Below are 14,650 nucleotides of genomic sequence, written 5' to 3'. Positions count from 1 at the left end.
TTTATGTTGTCCATTTTATAATAAAGTTTATTTTTCCCTCCTCTACAATAAAGTTTTAAGAATTGTATAAAGCTCATATTTGGGCCAGCACCACAGCTCACTTGGATAATCCTCTGCCTGCAGCGCCGGCACCCTGGGTTCTAGTCCCTGTCCAGGTGCCAGATTCTGTCCCGGTTGCTCCTCTTCCAGGCCAGCTCTCTGCTGCGGCCCGGGAGTGCAGTGGAGGATGGCCCAGGTCCTTGGGCCCTGCACCCCATGGGAGACCAGGAGAAGCACCTGGCTCCTGGCTTCGGATCGGCGCAGTGCGCTGGCTGTAATGGCCATTTGGGGGTGAACCAACGGAAGGAAGACCTTTCTCTCTGTCTCTCTCACTAACTCTGCCTGTCAAAAAAAAAAAAAAAAAAAAAGCTCATATTTGATCCAACTTGGACTTTTATCATATACATATGTAGGAACTTCCTTTACAGATAAATAGTGTAATCTCCAAGATACAGGAAGTAGGTAAAGCACGTGCCATGGGAGTTTCTAAGCATCCCCAGGGTCCTGTGGTGCTAACGTTTCCTGGACACGGATTGCCATGTCCTGCTTTCCCAAGGGTTGCCTTCCAGTTTTGTTGCACTTGTCCAGTTCAGGTCAGTGTGACTTTGGAGACAGCTAATCGCTAGTCCTGAGTTTGACTTTTGCAGCTACTTTCTGTCACAGATGAAGCTGACCAAGGGTATGGAACCTCAGCTCCGCAGGGGCAGATGACGCCAGGCGGCAGGAAATGCAGGACAGCTAACATTCTGTGACATCTGACAATGGGGACAGGAGTGGAAAACGAACCCCCCTCTCCTTTCTCCCTTCCAGACTGTCCCGAGGCCTGGTTTTTCCATGGTATACATGCAACAAGTCAGTACAACTACTTTGGAGAAATATGAAAATAGCAACACCAACTGAAAACGCACATACTTAATGACCTCACAATTATAGTTCTAAATATGTGCATTTGTGAAATATGTGCATATACTAACATTACATTTTTTAGTAGCTGTAAACATTTTTTTGACAGGCAGAGTGGACAGTGAGAGAGAGAGACAGAGAGAAAGGTCTTCCTTTTCCACTGGTTCACCCCCCAGTGGCCGCTGCAGCCGGCGCACCGCGCTGATCTGATGGCAGGAGCCAGGTGCTTCTCCTGGTCTCCCATGGGGTGCAGGGCCCAAGCACTTGGGACATCCTCCACTGCACTCCTGGGCCACAGCAGAGAGCTGGCCTGGAAGAGGAGCAACCGGGACAGAATCCGGCGCCCCGACCGGGACTAGAACCCGGTGTGCCGGCGCCGCAGGTGGAGGATTAGCCTAGTAAGCCGCGGCGCCGGCCTAGATTTTCATTTTTTAATGAGAGCTCCAGTGCCATGTGAAAAACAAGTCTGCAGGCTTTTCTCCCACCATCTACCTTATGTCAACCTAATTCCAGACCCAGCCGGATCAAACTGACGCCTTGATCTGGCCCTGCGAGACCTTAGTCAAACGCAAGGCAGAGGGCGCCGCAGCGCTCGCAGAAGCAGGGCAGGGCAAGCGGTGCAGCGCCCGGGGGCCGGCTCGCGAGAGTGCGCCCTCTACTGGACCAGAACTGCGGAGCTCGTGACGTCAAACAACGTCATCACAGGCCCACTGAGCTGCGCAAACTCCAGCTCAGGATGTCATAACAGATCTGCTGCTGGCGCTCCGCAGGAGGCACGCGAGGCCGGTCTGGTTGGCCTTTGAGGACACCACCGTGTGCTGCCCGCGCCCAGCCAGCTGGCAGGCTGCGTACAGAGGACGTTCTTAATCCACCACGATGGGAAACACTTCGTTCCCAAAACGTCCTGCTCTCCTTCCAGTTACTGGGAGTTCTAAACATGGTATTTCTCCTCCCAGGGGGCAGAAGGCACCTAGATTTCCCATTCTCATTTGTGTGTGGATTCTTGATATAAATGCGCAGACGTAAGGCGTTAGTGCGAGTCAAAATGTTTCCGTGAGCAAGGCCCAGCAGTTCACCGTGATGACGATCCCAAGTTGGGCCAAGCCAGACAACTGACTTGCAGAACTGAGAGCTAACACACTGTGCTACTTTCAGCTGCTATGGTTATAATTTTCATACAGTAATAGAAAATCACAGGTCACAAATACGGCACAGGAATGTTGTGTATGTGAGATACTATGTGGAACTTAAGACAGATTAACTAGATTTATATGGATTAACATGGAAGGAACTAAGTTGAGTGAAAAAAATGCAGTGAGATATCATCACTCACTCACATTATAATTTCCAGGCCCCACACAATCCTGTATATATTGTTATTCATGTTAGTATGAATATGCATTCTTACAAAACAGCGACATAAAATCATGGAAGGATATACACTCATTCCATGAGTGATTTCCCTTTCAGAACGGGGGAAATGAAAAACAGGAGTACAATAAAATATTACGGGGAACCTCAATTTTATCTGTCACTTTTTTTTTTAAATTTTTTTTTGGGGGCCGGGGTTATTGCATAGCAGGTTAAGCTGCCGCCTGCAATGCCGGCATTCCATATGGGCGCTGGTTTGAGTCCAGGTTGCTCCATTTCCAGTCTAGCTCCCTGCTAATGTGCCTGGGGAGCAAGCAGCAGAGGATGGCCTAAGTGTTTGGACCCCTGCACCCATGTGGGAGATAGATAAAGCTCCTGGCTTTGGCCTGGCCCATCTCGGGCTGCAGCAGCCATTTGGGGAGTAAACCAACAATGGAAGACCTCTCTCTTTCCCTCTTTCTCTCAGTAACTCTGCCTGGAACTCCATCCAGGTCTCCCACATGGGTGGCAGAGGCCCAAACATCTGGGCCATCTTTTGCTGCTTTCCCAGGTGCATTGGCAGGGCACTGAATTGGAAATGGAGCAACTGGGACTCCAACAGGCATCTATATGGGATACCAGTGTTGCAGACCGCTGCGTTACAACACCAGTGCCCTAGGTTTTATTTCTTTTAAAAGCATATTTATTTTGTTAGTATTTGTTAAATCTGAGTAGTACGTATGTATTTGCTAAATTATTCCTAATTTTTCCATTTTCTTTTTATTATTCTTTAAATACCACCCCAGCTATTAAAATTTGTAGAGCTATACAGTGAGAGTTTCAAAGTACCAGTTCTTCTCTGGGTTTTCTTAACACATTTTTAATTGTACATTTCAGAGAAAAGAATTTATCTTACTTTTGTACTCTAATCAGAAAAACCAGAATTATTTTAAAATACATTTAATAAAAATAACTCCGTTTTATATATTTTATACATGTAGCATATTTACAAGTTCACTTCTACAGCATTTACTTCATTTTTACTATTTTGTCATTATTCTCTTTCTTGACTCTTTCCTTCAGTAGTAGAATTCCAGTGTTCTTTGCAATTAAAAAATCAGCTTCTTGGGCAATACTCCTAGAAAGCAGAACAGAACAAAGACAGGTTGTTCACATTCACCTTTCGTGATTTCCACCATCAACCACATTATTGATCACGTGCTACTGCTCCTTAAGCACACAGCGCCTGGCAGAACCGCTGAAGGGGAGAAAGCCCCACCCACTGCGAGCCGCCACGTCGCTCAGGGGCACCCTCAGCGGCTGAAGCCGTCCCAGTGGAGGCAAACTTCTAAAACTGCACATTCTATCTATTTTATACAACTTCAAACTTTTAAAATAAATAGCTCACAAGTTACATTCCTTAGCTGCCTTCAGTCACTAATTGTATAGGATCTATTTGGAGTTTTACAAATTTATCTCATTTCTTATGAAAATAGGAATTTAACCTTGTTCCAGGGCCTCTGTTCTTTTCCGTTTTGTTGCCATGGCTGGGTTAGACTGCTCCTTCAAGGTTTCCACTGGACAGTTTGGCCTTGGCAGCTGACAACCAGGTGTAGGCCCTGGACGATTACTGAAATACTTAGTTTTCAATGCCTTTTAAAAGAAAGGTTTTAAGTTAGTAACCTGTAAGAAAATCTAATCTCCAAAGTTGGTGGAAGCATTAGAAATATTACGTGAGCACGTCCATCCCCCAAACACAAAGAAACCAATGTAGAGTATTTGCATATGCAAATTACTACAAATATACACCTAGCACTCAAGATGAGCTAATAAGTATTACTTCAGGAAAAAGACTGCCTTCTAACTCTTTTACAAGAGCCTATATTAGCCGGCACCGCGGCTCAATAGGCTAATCCTCCGCCTTACGGCGCCGGCACACCGGGTTCTAGTCCTGGTCGGGGCGCCGGATTCTGTCCTGGTTGCCCCTCTTCCAGGCCAGCTCTCTGCTGTGGCCAGGGAGTGCAGTGGAGGATGGCCCAAGTGCTTGGGCCCTGCACCCCATGGGAGACCAGGAGAAGCACCTAGCTCCTGCCTTCGGATCAGCGCGGTGCGCTGGCCGCAGCGGCCATTGGAGGGTGAACCAACGGCAAAGGAAGACCTTTCTGTCTGTCTCTCTCTCTCTCACTGTCCACTCTGCCTGTCAAAAAATTAATAAAAATAAAGAGCCTATATTAGTTATGAACTATCCATAGTTAGGTGTTGTACATTTTAGCTCTCTATACAGTGTGGGCCTTATATTTAAAAGGTAAAGAGAAACCTGCTAAAAAGAACTTAAAATTTTATTTGTAACCATACCCATATTTATTCAAGCCCTAAATGTATATTAAAATTCAATAAAGTAAGGCTCAGTGCTTGAGCCCCTGTCATCCATGTGGGAGACCTGGATGGAGTTCCAGGTTCCTGGCTTTGGCCTGGCCCAGTCATGACTGTTGTGGCCACTTGGGGAGTGAACCAGGAAAAGGAAGATTGATCTCTCCCTCCTTCTTTCCTTCTCTCTGTAACTCTGCCTTTCAAATAAATGAATACATCTTTTAAACAAAGCTTGCTCAAGGTTACCTCTATTAACTACCAGTCCAATATTCTATGATATTTCCTTTACTTGGGGCCAAAATTCCAATAGTAGTTCCATCCTAAGTAACAGGCTTGTCAAGTTCATATCTGTTTGCTTACAGCAGTACAACAATACTATTGCCCAAAAGCCACAATAACTTAATTCCTTTAGGAAAATCCTTTAAGAATTCCAGGGCCGGCACTGTAGCAGGTAAAGCCACCACCTGCAGTGCTGGCACTGCAGGTGCATATGGGGACTAGTTCGAGTCCCAGTTGCTCCACTTCCAACCCAGCACTCTGCTATGGCCTGGGAAAGCAGAAGATGGTCCAAGTCCTTGGGCCTCTGCCCTTGCGTGGGAGACCCAGAGGGGGCTCTTGGCTCCTGGCTTCGGATCGGCACAGCTTCCGCCATTGTGGCCATCTGGGGAGTGAACCATCGGTCCTGTAAGACCTCTCTCTCTGCCTCTCCTTCTCTCTTTGTGTAACTCTAACTTTCAAATAAAATAAATAAATCTCTTAAAAAAAAGTCCAAATAAACTTTCCAAGCACATCCCTCTTCTAACATTTGCACTAATACTTTAGAGATTCTTTACTTCAAGACTTGTATTTCTATAGCAGTTCCACAGGTAAATTAAGCTAATTTGGGGCTACACGGAAAGCTAAGAAAGGAAGACTGTCTCATTCCAACTATAATACATTCCTGAGATAAAGCCTTTTTTTTGTTTAAAGATTTATTTATTTACTTAAGAGGCAGAGTTATAGACAGAGGGAGAGACACAGAAGTCTTCTATCTGCTGATTCACTCCCAAAATGGCCGCAACGTCTGGAGCTAGGCTGATCTGAAGCCAGGAACCAGAAGCGTCTTCCAGGTCTCCCAGGTGGTTGCAGGAGCCTAAATACTTGGGCCATCTTTCACTGCTTTCCTATTAGCAAGCAGCTGGATAGGAAGTAGAGCACCCATATGGGATGCCAGTACCACAGGCATAGGCTCAACCTACCATACCACAGCACTGGCCCCGATAAAGACATTTTAAAAAAATTCTGTCAAAATACAACCCAAATAGATTAGTACAACTAGTATTTTTCTAAGTCTTAAATTATACTAATAATGAGAATAATTTCCTGGACAATTTAATCTAGTCTCAAGTTTCTTATGATGGAAATAATAGGTACATAAGCACAGGTAAAAAGGCAGTAATAGGTTTCCTTCTTTGAAATTAGAAGAATAGTCCTTGGCCGGCGCCATGGCTCAATAGACTAATCCTCCGCCTACGGCGCCGGCACCCCAGGTCCTAGTCCCAGTCGGGGCGCCAGATTCTGTCCCGGTTACTCCTCTTCCAGTCCAGCTCTCTGCTGTGGCCTGGGGAAGCAGTGGAGGATGGCCCAGGTCCTTGGGCCCTGCACCCACATGGGAGACCAGGAGGAAGCACCTGGCTCCTGGCTTTGGATCAGCGCAGCGCGCCAGCCGTAGCAGCCATTTGGGGGGTGAACTAATGGGAAGGAAGACTTTTCTCTCTGTCTCTCTCTCTCTAACTCTGCCTGTCAAAAAAGAAAAAAAGAATAGTCCTCGGCCAGCGTTGTGGCTTAACTGCAGTGCCGGCATCCTGTATTGGCACCAGTTCCAGTCCTGGCTGTTCCACTTCCAACCCAGCTCCCTGCTAATGTGCCTGGGAAAGCAGTGGAAGATGGCCCAAGTGCTTGGGACCCTGTACCCGCGTGGGAGACCCAGAAGAAGCTCCTGGCTTCGGATCAGCCCAGCTCCGGCCACTGTGGCCACTTGGAGGGGGAGTGAACCAGTGCATGGAAGACCTCTCTCTCCCCCTCTGCCTCTGCCTCTCTGTAACTCTGCCTTTCAAATAAGTAAATAAATCTTTTTTTTTTTTTAAAAAGTAAATGCAGTAAACTAAGGTTTGGTAGTCTGCCACAAACTTAAGGGGGAAACATCCATTCTGTGTTCTTGGCATATTGTTCATGGATGTTTCTGTTGGATATATAAATGCTTGGAATCTTCAGTTAGTCTTATCTTTTATGAGATCAAATCAGTACACCATATCGCATTTGTGCACTGCCCTGCTCCATCAAGTGTGAACCTATCCTTTTTGTGTGTTTGCTTTTAAAACAAAGTAATCAAATTTATAGGTTTTTATATTTTTATGTTGGAGAACATCTCTCCCTTTTTCTGTTTGATGGCTTTTAATCTCTTGTAAGTATACAACTGTATCTAACATACCATTTGCTCCCCATTGTCATTTTCTGACTGGCAATGCCAAGTATACATCTCTGGATTGCATTTTATGGGAGAATAAAAACTAAACCACTTTAATCATTAAGTTTGCATCACAGTTTAAAGATACATGAATTCAACTGAAATATGCCAGTTTTTTTAACAAATACAAAAGCCTTGGTTTATTCCCCTCTGCAGGTAAAGTACGTAAAAGACTATTATGTGACTGCATAGGGCATTGTCACGTAGCCCAGCAGGTTAAGCTGCCACTCAGGACACTCACATCCCATAGCAGAATGAGTCCCTGCTACTCTGCCTCTGATCCAGGTCCCTGTTAATGCACCTGGGAAGCAGCAGACGATGGCTCAAGTCCTTGAGTCTCTTCTACCCACATGAGAGACCTCGATGGAGTTCCTGATTCCCGGCTCTGCCCTGCCCCAGCCTCAGCTACTGCAGACATCTGGTGAGTGAGAGAGCGATCTCCTACCCACTGGCTTACTCCCCAAATGCCAACAGCCAGGAACTCAATCCGGGTCTCCCATATGGGTGGCAGGGATCCAACCGTTGGGGCATCTGCTGCCTCCCAGCGTCTGCACCAGCAGGAAGCTGCACGTGCGAGCAAAGCTGGGACGTGAACCAGGCACTCCAGTCCGGAATGTGCGTGTCCCAAGAGGCCTCTTAACTGCTGATCCAAACACCTGTACCCAGTTATGTATTTATATTTTCCTAAGCAAGTATACACTCTCTCATAGTTGTATGTACATGATGAAATTTACTAACAGTCTGAATAGTAGCTTATGGAAAAGACACAAGGATTTGTTATTATTCCTTAAGACAAAAACACATTTTTGGCAGCATTTAAAAATATTAAAAAGTTTTAAGACATTCTGTTTTTGCTTTATCAATGCTAAAATTTAGATAATCCTGTAATTTCAAATATGCTGTAATACCTGTGTGGCTGTAATTCGAGTACACGGATTAAATAAGAATAAGCCTTGTATGAGCTCGAGCAGATCGTCTCCTGCTGCAATGAAGATGTGTTGTAACGGGATTCCAGGGAAACTCTTAAATGTCACATAATCTGGAAGACTACACATATCCTGGAAAAAATAATTTGAACATTCAAATTTAAGTGGACTGAAAGACACAAATATCAAATAAAGAAATAAAAAGCAGTGAAAGATGGCCCAAGTACTTAGGCCCTTGCACCCACTTGCAGATGATACAATATTCTATGTATAATATCCCAATAAATCTATTAAGAACTCCTAAAACTAAAAAGTACAGCAGGGCTATAGCTCTACATATTAGCAATGAACATATGAATGGCAAAATTAAAAGTACCATTTATGATCACATAAAAAAGGAAAATGAAATAGGTAAAAAAAAGAAAAAAAAAAAAAAGCCTAAGCAAAACATGTACAAGTTCATGTCCTGAAAGCTACACAACACTGATGGAATAAACCAAAGATGTAAATAAATGGTGAAACATACCATGTTCATGCACTGGAAGATTCAACACACTAAGGATGTCAACTTTCCTCAAGGTGACACACAGGTTTAACATTTTTATCAAAATCCTGGAAAAGTTATCATAGATAGAAGCAGATTACCCTAAAACTTCTATGGGACTTACCCCTGATGAACAAAAAGGCAAAAATCCTCAACAAAATACTAGCAAACAGAATCCAACAACACACAAGAAAGATCATCCACCCTGGGTCAGGTGGGATTTATCCAGGAACGCAGGGATGCCTCAACAGAAGCAAGTCAATAAACGTGACACATCACATCAACGAAATGAAGGACGAAAACCATATGATTAACTCAACAATTAAAGAAAAGGCATCGGATAAAATACAACATCCTGTCATGATAGAAACCTTTTAAAAATCGGGCATAGAAGGAACATACCTTAACACAATCAAGGCAAAATATGACAAACCCATAGCCAGCATCATGCTGAGGGGAAAAGCTGAAAGCTGGATGCATTTCCACTAAGATCTGAAACCAAACAAGGATGCCTACTCTCCCCTCTATTATTCCATATGGTTCTGGAGGTTTTAGCCATAGCTATTAGGCAAGAAAATCAAATCAAAGCGTGTACTGTAATTGGAAAGGAGGAAGTCAAATTGATCCTATTTAGAGACAAGATCTTTTACAGAGAGGAATCAAAAGAGTCCAATAAGAGACTATTAGGATTCATAAGAGAATTCAGCAAAGTTGCAGAATTTAAGATCAACACACAAAAATCAACAGCATTCTTATACACTGACAATGCTTTGGCTTAGAAAGAATTTATCAGATCAGTCCCATTCGCAGTAGCTACAAAAAAATTTAAATACCTTGAGATGAATTTAACCAAGGATGCGAAAGATTTCTGCAATGAGAATTACAAAGTATTAATGAAAGAAATAGAAGACACAAAGAAATGGAAAAATCTTCCATGTTGATGGATTGGGAAAATTAATAGCATCAAAGTGTCCATAGTATCCAAAACAATTCACGGATTCAATGTATCTCAATCAAAATACCAAGTACATTCTTCACAGATCTAGAAAAAACAAACCTAAAATTCATGTGGAAATACAAAAGACTCTGAACAGTCAAAATAAACAAACAATAACAACAACAGAGCTATCACAATACCAGAACTCAAGACTTACTACAGGCCAGTTATAACCAAAACACCTGGTACTGGCACAAAAATAGACATGCAGACTAACGGAACTGAATAGAAACCTCAGAAAGAAACCACACATATACAACCAACTAATCTTTGACAAGTGAGCTTAAATCATTCTCTGGCGAAAGGACAGTTTCTTCAATAAATGATGTTGGAAAAGTTGGATGTCCACATGTAGAAATTTAAATCAAGACCTTACATCCTATACAACAACCAACTCGCTATGGATTAAAGATCTAAAGACCGGAAACCATCCAGTTACGAGAGGAAAACATAGAGGAAATGCTGCATCACATTGGCCTCGGCAGAAACTTCTTGGATAACACCCCAAAAACACAGGCAATAAAAGCAAAAACAGACCAATGGGATTCCATTAAGCTAAGAGGCTCCTGCACAGCAAAGCAAATAATTAACAAAGTAAAGAGGCAACTGACAGAATGGGAGAAAATTTTTGTAAACTATGCATCTCATAAAGAACTCATATCCAGAATATATAAGCAGCTCAGGAAACAACAAAACAAAACAAACAACCCAGTTAAGTAATGGGCAAATGATATGAACAGGTATTTTTCAAAGGCGAAATACAGATGGTCAACAGGCACATGAAAAGATGATCTGAGGATTACTAGTTATCAGGGAAATGCAAAGAAAAGCCACAGTGAGGCATCACCTCACCGCAGTTTGAATGGCTAGCATAGAAAAATCAAAAAATAACAAATGCTGGTGAGGATGCAGAAAAAGGTACTTTCATATACGGTTCGTAGCAATACAAACTGGTACAACCATTATGGAAGACAGTATGGAGATTCCTCAGAAAACTAAAAATAGATCCACCTTATGACCCACCTATCACATAGCTAAGAATATAGCCAAAGGAAATGAAATCAGCATATGAAAGTTACACTCCCACAAGTATAGCAGTTCAACTCACAATAGCTAAGATACAGACTCAACCTAAAATACCCATCAGCTGATGAATGGATTGACATTGGCAATAAAAAGACACAACTGGAGATTGTTATGCTAAGTGAAATAAGCTAGACCTAAAAAAAAAAAAAAATATATGGTTTCTCTTATTTGTGGTAGTTTATATGGAGTATAAACATTGTGTGGATGTCATATCATTTGGTATATACTTAATAACTGTGCTTTACTGAATCATACCATGTAAATGATAATATACTTATTTCACGCATAAAAAAATGGAGAGGGAGGAAGTAGCGAGGACTCTTGGGGTATTAGCAATACTTTGTTCTAAATTTGGGTGTCAGTTATCAGTATGATTAGATTACAAAAAATGCAGGGGCCGGTGCTGTGATGTAGCGCCACTATCTGCAGTGGCGGCATCCCATATGGGTGCTGGTTCAAGTCCCAGCTGCTCCACTTCCAACCCAGCTTTCTATGACCTGGGAAAGCAGTGGAAGATGCCCCAAGTCCGTGGGCCCCTGCACCCACATGGGAGACCTGAAAGAAGCATCAGGCTCCTGGCTTCAGATTGGCCCAGTTCCAGCCACTGCAGCCATTTGAGGAGTGTACCAGCAGATGGAAGACCTCCCTCTTTACCTCTGTAACTCTGCCTTTCAAATAAATAAAATAAAAATCTTCAAAAAATACTCATTTCTGTATATTTATGCGCTTTTCTTGGTACATATACTGTACTTCAATAAAATGTTTAGGAAAAGGAAAGGCAAAGGACTAGCATGGCTAAAACAATTTAGAGAAATAACAATAATCATCCTCCCTTATTTTAGAACAACTTATACCAGCTTTAATTAAGACTGTGTGGCAGCGTGCAGCTGACAAAAAGCATTCCAGCTACAAAGCGGCCACTGCGAACCCGTGTATGTGGGAGAAGAGGGAGGCCAGCTGCAGCCACAAGAGAGACGTCGGGGACGGTGGAGGACAGAGTGGGAGCTCATTTCCTCTGCATATTTTACTGTTAGATCTGTATGTGTAAAAGTAGTGTGCACTTTTTGTATTTAAATATTAAGAATGATTCCAGCTGGAAAAAGAAAAAAAAAAAAAAGCTGTGCAGTACTGGAAGAGGGACAGACACACAGATCAATGGAACACAATACTGGACCCAGACAGCCACACAAATCTATGTAAGAGATTTTTGGAAAAGATGCAAAAGAAATGGACAGAAAGTCTTTTCAATAAATGGTGCTACATCCACAGACCCAAAAATGAACCCTGACCTAAGTCTAAAACATCATGAAAAACTGAATTCTAAATGGACTGTGGACTTAAACACAGTCCTATGGAACTTTTAGAAAAAAACATACAAAAAGAATTTCAGAAAGGGCCTGACTCAGTGGCATAGCAGGTAAAGCTGCTGCCTGCAGCACCAGCATCCCATATGGGTTCTGGTTCGAGTCCCGGCTGCTCTACTTCCAATCCAGCTCTCTGCTATGACCTGGGAAAGCAGAAGATGCCCAAGTGCTTGGGACCCTGCACCCACGTGGGAGACCCGGAAGAAGTTACTGGCTTCGGATCAGCCCAGCTCTGGTGGTTGCAGCTATTTAGGGAGTGAACCAGCTGATGGAAGACCTCTTTTTCTCTGCCTCTCTGTAACTCTGCCTTTCAAATAAATAAATAAATCTTTAAAAAATTTTTTCAGGGGACCAGCACTATGGCACATTTGGTTAACGCCCTGGCCTGAAGCGCCAGCATCCCATATAGGCACCAGTTCAAGTCCCAGCTGCTCCTCTTTCAATCCAGCTCTCTGCTATAGCCTGAGAAAGCAGTAGAAGATGGCCCAAGTCCTTGGGCCCCTGCATGTGTGTGGGAGACCCGGAAGAAGCTCCTGGCTCCTGGCTTTGGATCGGCGCAGCTCCAGCCATTGCGGCTATCTGGATGGAAGACTCACTCTCTCCCTGCCTCTCCTTCTCTCTGTGTAACTCTTTCAAGGAAAGTAAAAAAAACTTAAAAAAATTTTTTTTTTCAGAAAAATTTTTGGACTAGGCCAGAGTTCTTCAACTTGACACCAAAAGCATGATTCATTAAAGGAAAAACTGATAAGCCTGATCAAAATTAAAACTTACTCTGATAAAAACTTACTATGATAAAAAGGCACTGTGAGAAAAAATTTTTGCAAAACTCACATACAACAAATAACTACTATCTAGACTATACAATTCAATACTCTGCAGTCAAAATAAATAAACAAACAGGAGCACAAGAGTGCCGGGGTGAGAGTTCTGGCTCCACTTCTGTTTCTAGCTTCCTGCTGATGCACACCACAGAGGGCAGCATGTGATGGCTCAAGTGCTTGGATCCCTGAACTCCCAAGTGGGAGAACCTAGACTGGGCCCCAGCTACTGTGGACATTTGGGGAATAAACCAGTGGATGCCCCCTGCTCATGCGCAGGGAAAGAACCAGAGGACAGCACAAGAGCTTGGGCACCTGTACCCACGTGGGAGATCTGGATGAAGCTCCTGGCTTCGGACCTGGCCTCACCCCGGCTACTGCAGCCATCTGGAGAGTGAACCAACGGAGAGAAGATCTCTCTATCTGCCTCTCCCTCTCTAACTCTGCCTTTCAAATAAATAAAACTCATAAAAAACATGAATTAAAAATTAAAAAGTAACATTATGTATTTTATAAAGAAAGCAAAGGGAGGGGCTTGGAGACTCCAAAGAAATTACCAGATTAAATGTTAATTATTGTGAATTAATCAAGCCATGTTGTAAAAATGTCTTCAAATATCACTGTACCCTGTAATATGCACAACATATGCATGTTAGTAGAAAATGTATTAAAACTCTCATGGAGTAGAAAAAAATAATTAAAACAGGGGCCACCACTGTGGTGCAGTGGTTTAAGCCACCACCTGCAGCACCAGCATCCCACATGGCACCAGTTTGAATCCTTGCTGTTCTGTCTCCAATCCAGCTCCCTGCTAATGTGCCTGGGAAAGCAGCAGAGCTTGGCCCAAGTGCTTACACCCCTGCACCCATGTGGGAGACCTGGAAGAAGCTCCTAGCTCCTGGCTTTGGCCTGGCCCACTCTGGCTATTGTGGCCATTTGGGGAATGAAGCAACAGATGGAAGGTCTCTCTCTCTGTCTATACATGGATGGCGAACATATGAGAAGGTATTTAACACCAATAGCCATCAGAGCAGTAAGATTACAATCACAGTAAAATTCAGCAAGCTTAAACTGTTGTAAGTTTACCACAGAGTGGTTAACAAGAAATACAAATAAAATATACGGCTATCACAAAGAAAAAGTTAAATGACATATTAATGTTAAAAAAGTACAAGTTGGTTGCAAAAAACAAAAAACAAAACCCCAACTATGCTATGAACTCATTTTTGTTAATGAATGAAAGAAAATGCTGGCCAGCACCGCAGCAATAGGCTAATCCTCCACCTGCGGCGCCGGCACACCAGGTTCTAGTCCCGGTCGGGGCCCCAGATTCTGTCCCGGTTGCCCCTCTTCCAGGCCAGCTCTCTGCTGTGGCCAGGGAGTGCAGTGGAGGATGGCCCAAGTGCTTGGGCCCTGCACCCCATGGGAGACCAGGAGAGGCACCTGGCTCCTGGCTTTGGATAGGCGCGCTGCGCTGGCTGCGGCGGCCATTGGAGGGTGAACCAATGGCAAAGGAAGACCTTTCTCTCTCTGTCTCTCTCTCACTGTCTACTCTGTCCAAAAAAAAAAAAAAACAAACAAAACAAACAAACAAAAAAAAAAAAGAAAAGAAAGAAAATGCAACCCTGGATGTATGTGTGTACACCCGTAGCATGGCCTTGCACCAAACTGTTAACACTGGGTACTTTCTGGGCTGGGGATTACTGTGTGTATGAGAGGTTGGATAGTATGTTACAATTTTAACTTC

General features: G+C 43.5%; 1 protein-coding gene across 12 annotated transcripts in view; it reads right to left on the bottom strand.

Moving 5' to 3' along the window:
* Nucleotides 1-3,156: 3,156 nt before the first annotated feature.
* Nucleotides 3,157-14,650, bottom strand: part of CDK7 (cyclin dependent kinase 7) — a 32,800-nt gene continuing 21,306 nt past the window's right edge. For all 12 annotated transcript variants that reach the window (XM_002714073.6, XM_089313270.1, XM_089313269.1 and 9 more), the window contains 3 exons: nt 8,077-8,226; nt 3,798-3,945; nt 3,157-3,430 (listed from right to left, as the gene is read on the bottom strand). In XM_002714073.6, coding sequence (XP_002714119.1) covers nt 3,402-3,430; nt 3,798-3,945; nt 8,077-8,226 — 327 coding nt within the window. In that variant the 3' untranslated portion in view covers nt 3,157-3,401. The remainder of the gene's footprint in view (nt 3,431-3,797; nt 3,946-8,076; nt 8,227-14,650) is intronic.

This window comes from Oryctolagus cuniculus, chromosome 14 (assembly GCF_051225735.1).
Source record: "Oryctolagus cuniculus isolate XC-2025 breed Fujian yellow rabbit chromosome 14, ASM5122573v1, whole genome shotgun sequence".
In the NCBI taxonomy this organism is placed as follows: domain Eukaryota; kingdom Metazoa; phylum Chordata; class Mammalia; order Lagomorpha; family Leporidae; genus Oryctolagus; species Oryctolagus cuniculus.
Note: the sequence above shows the minus strand (reverse complement) of the source record. Positions and strands in the feature narration are given on the sequence as shown.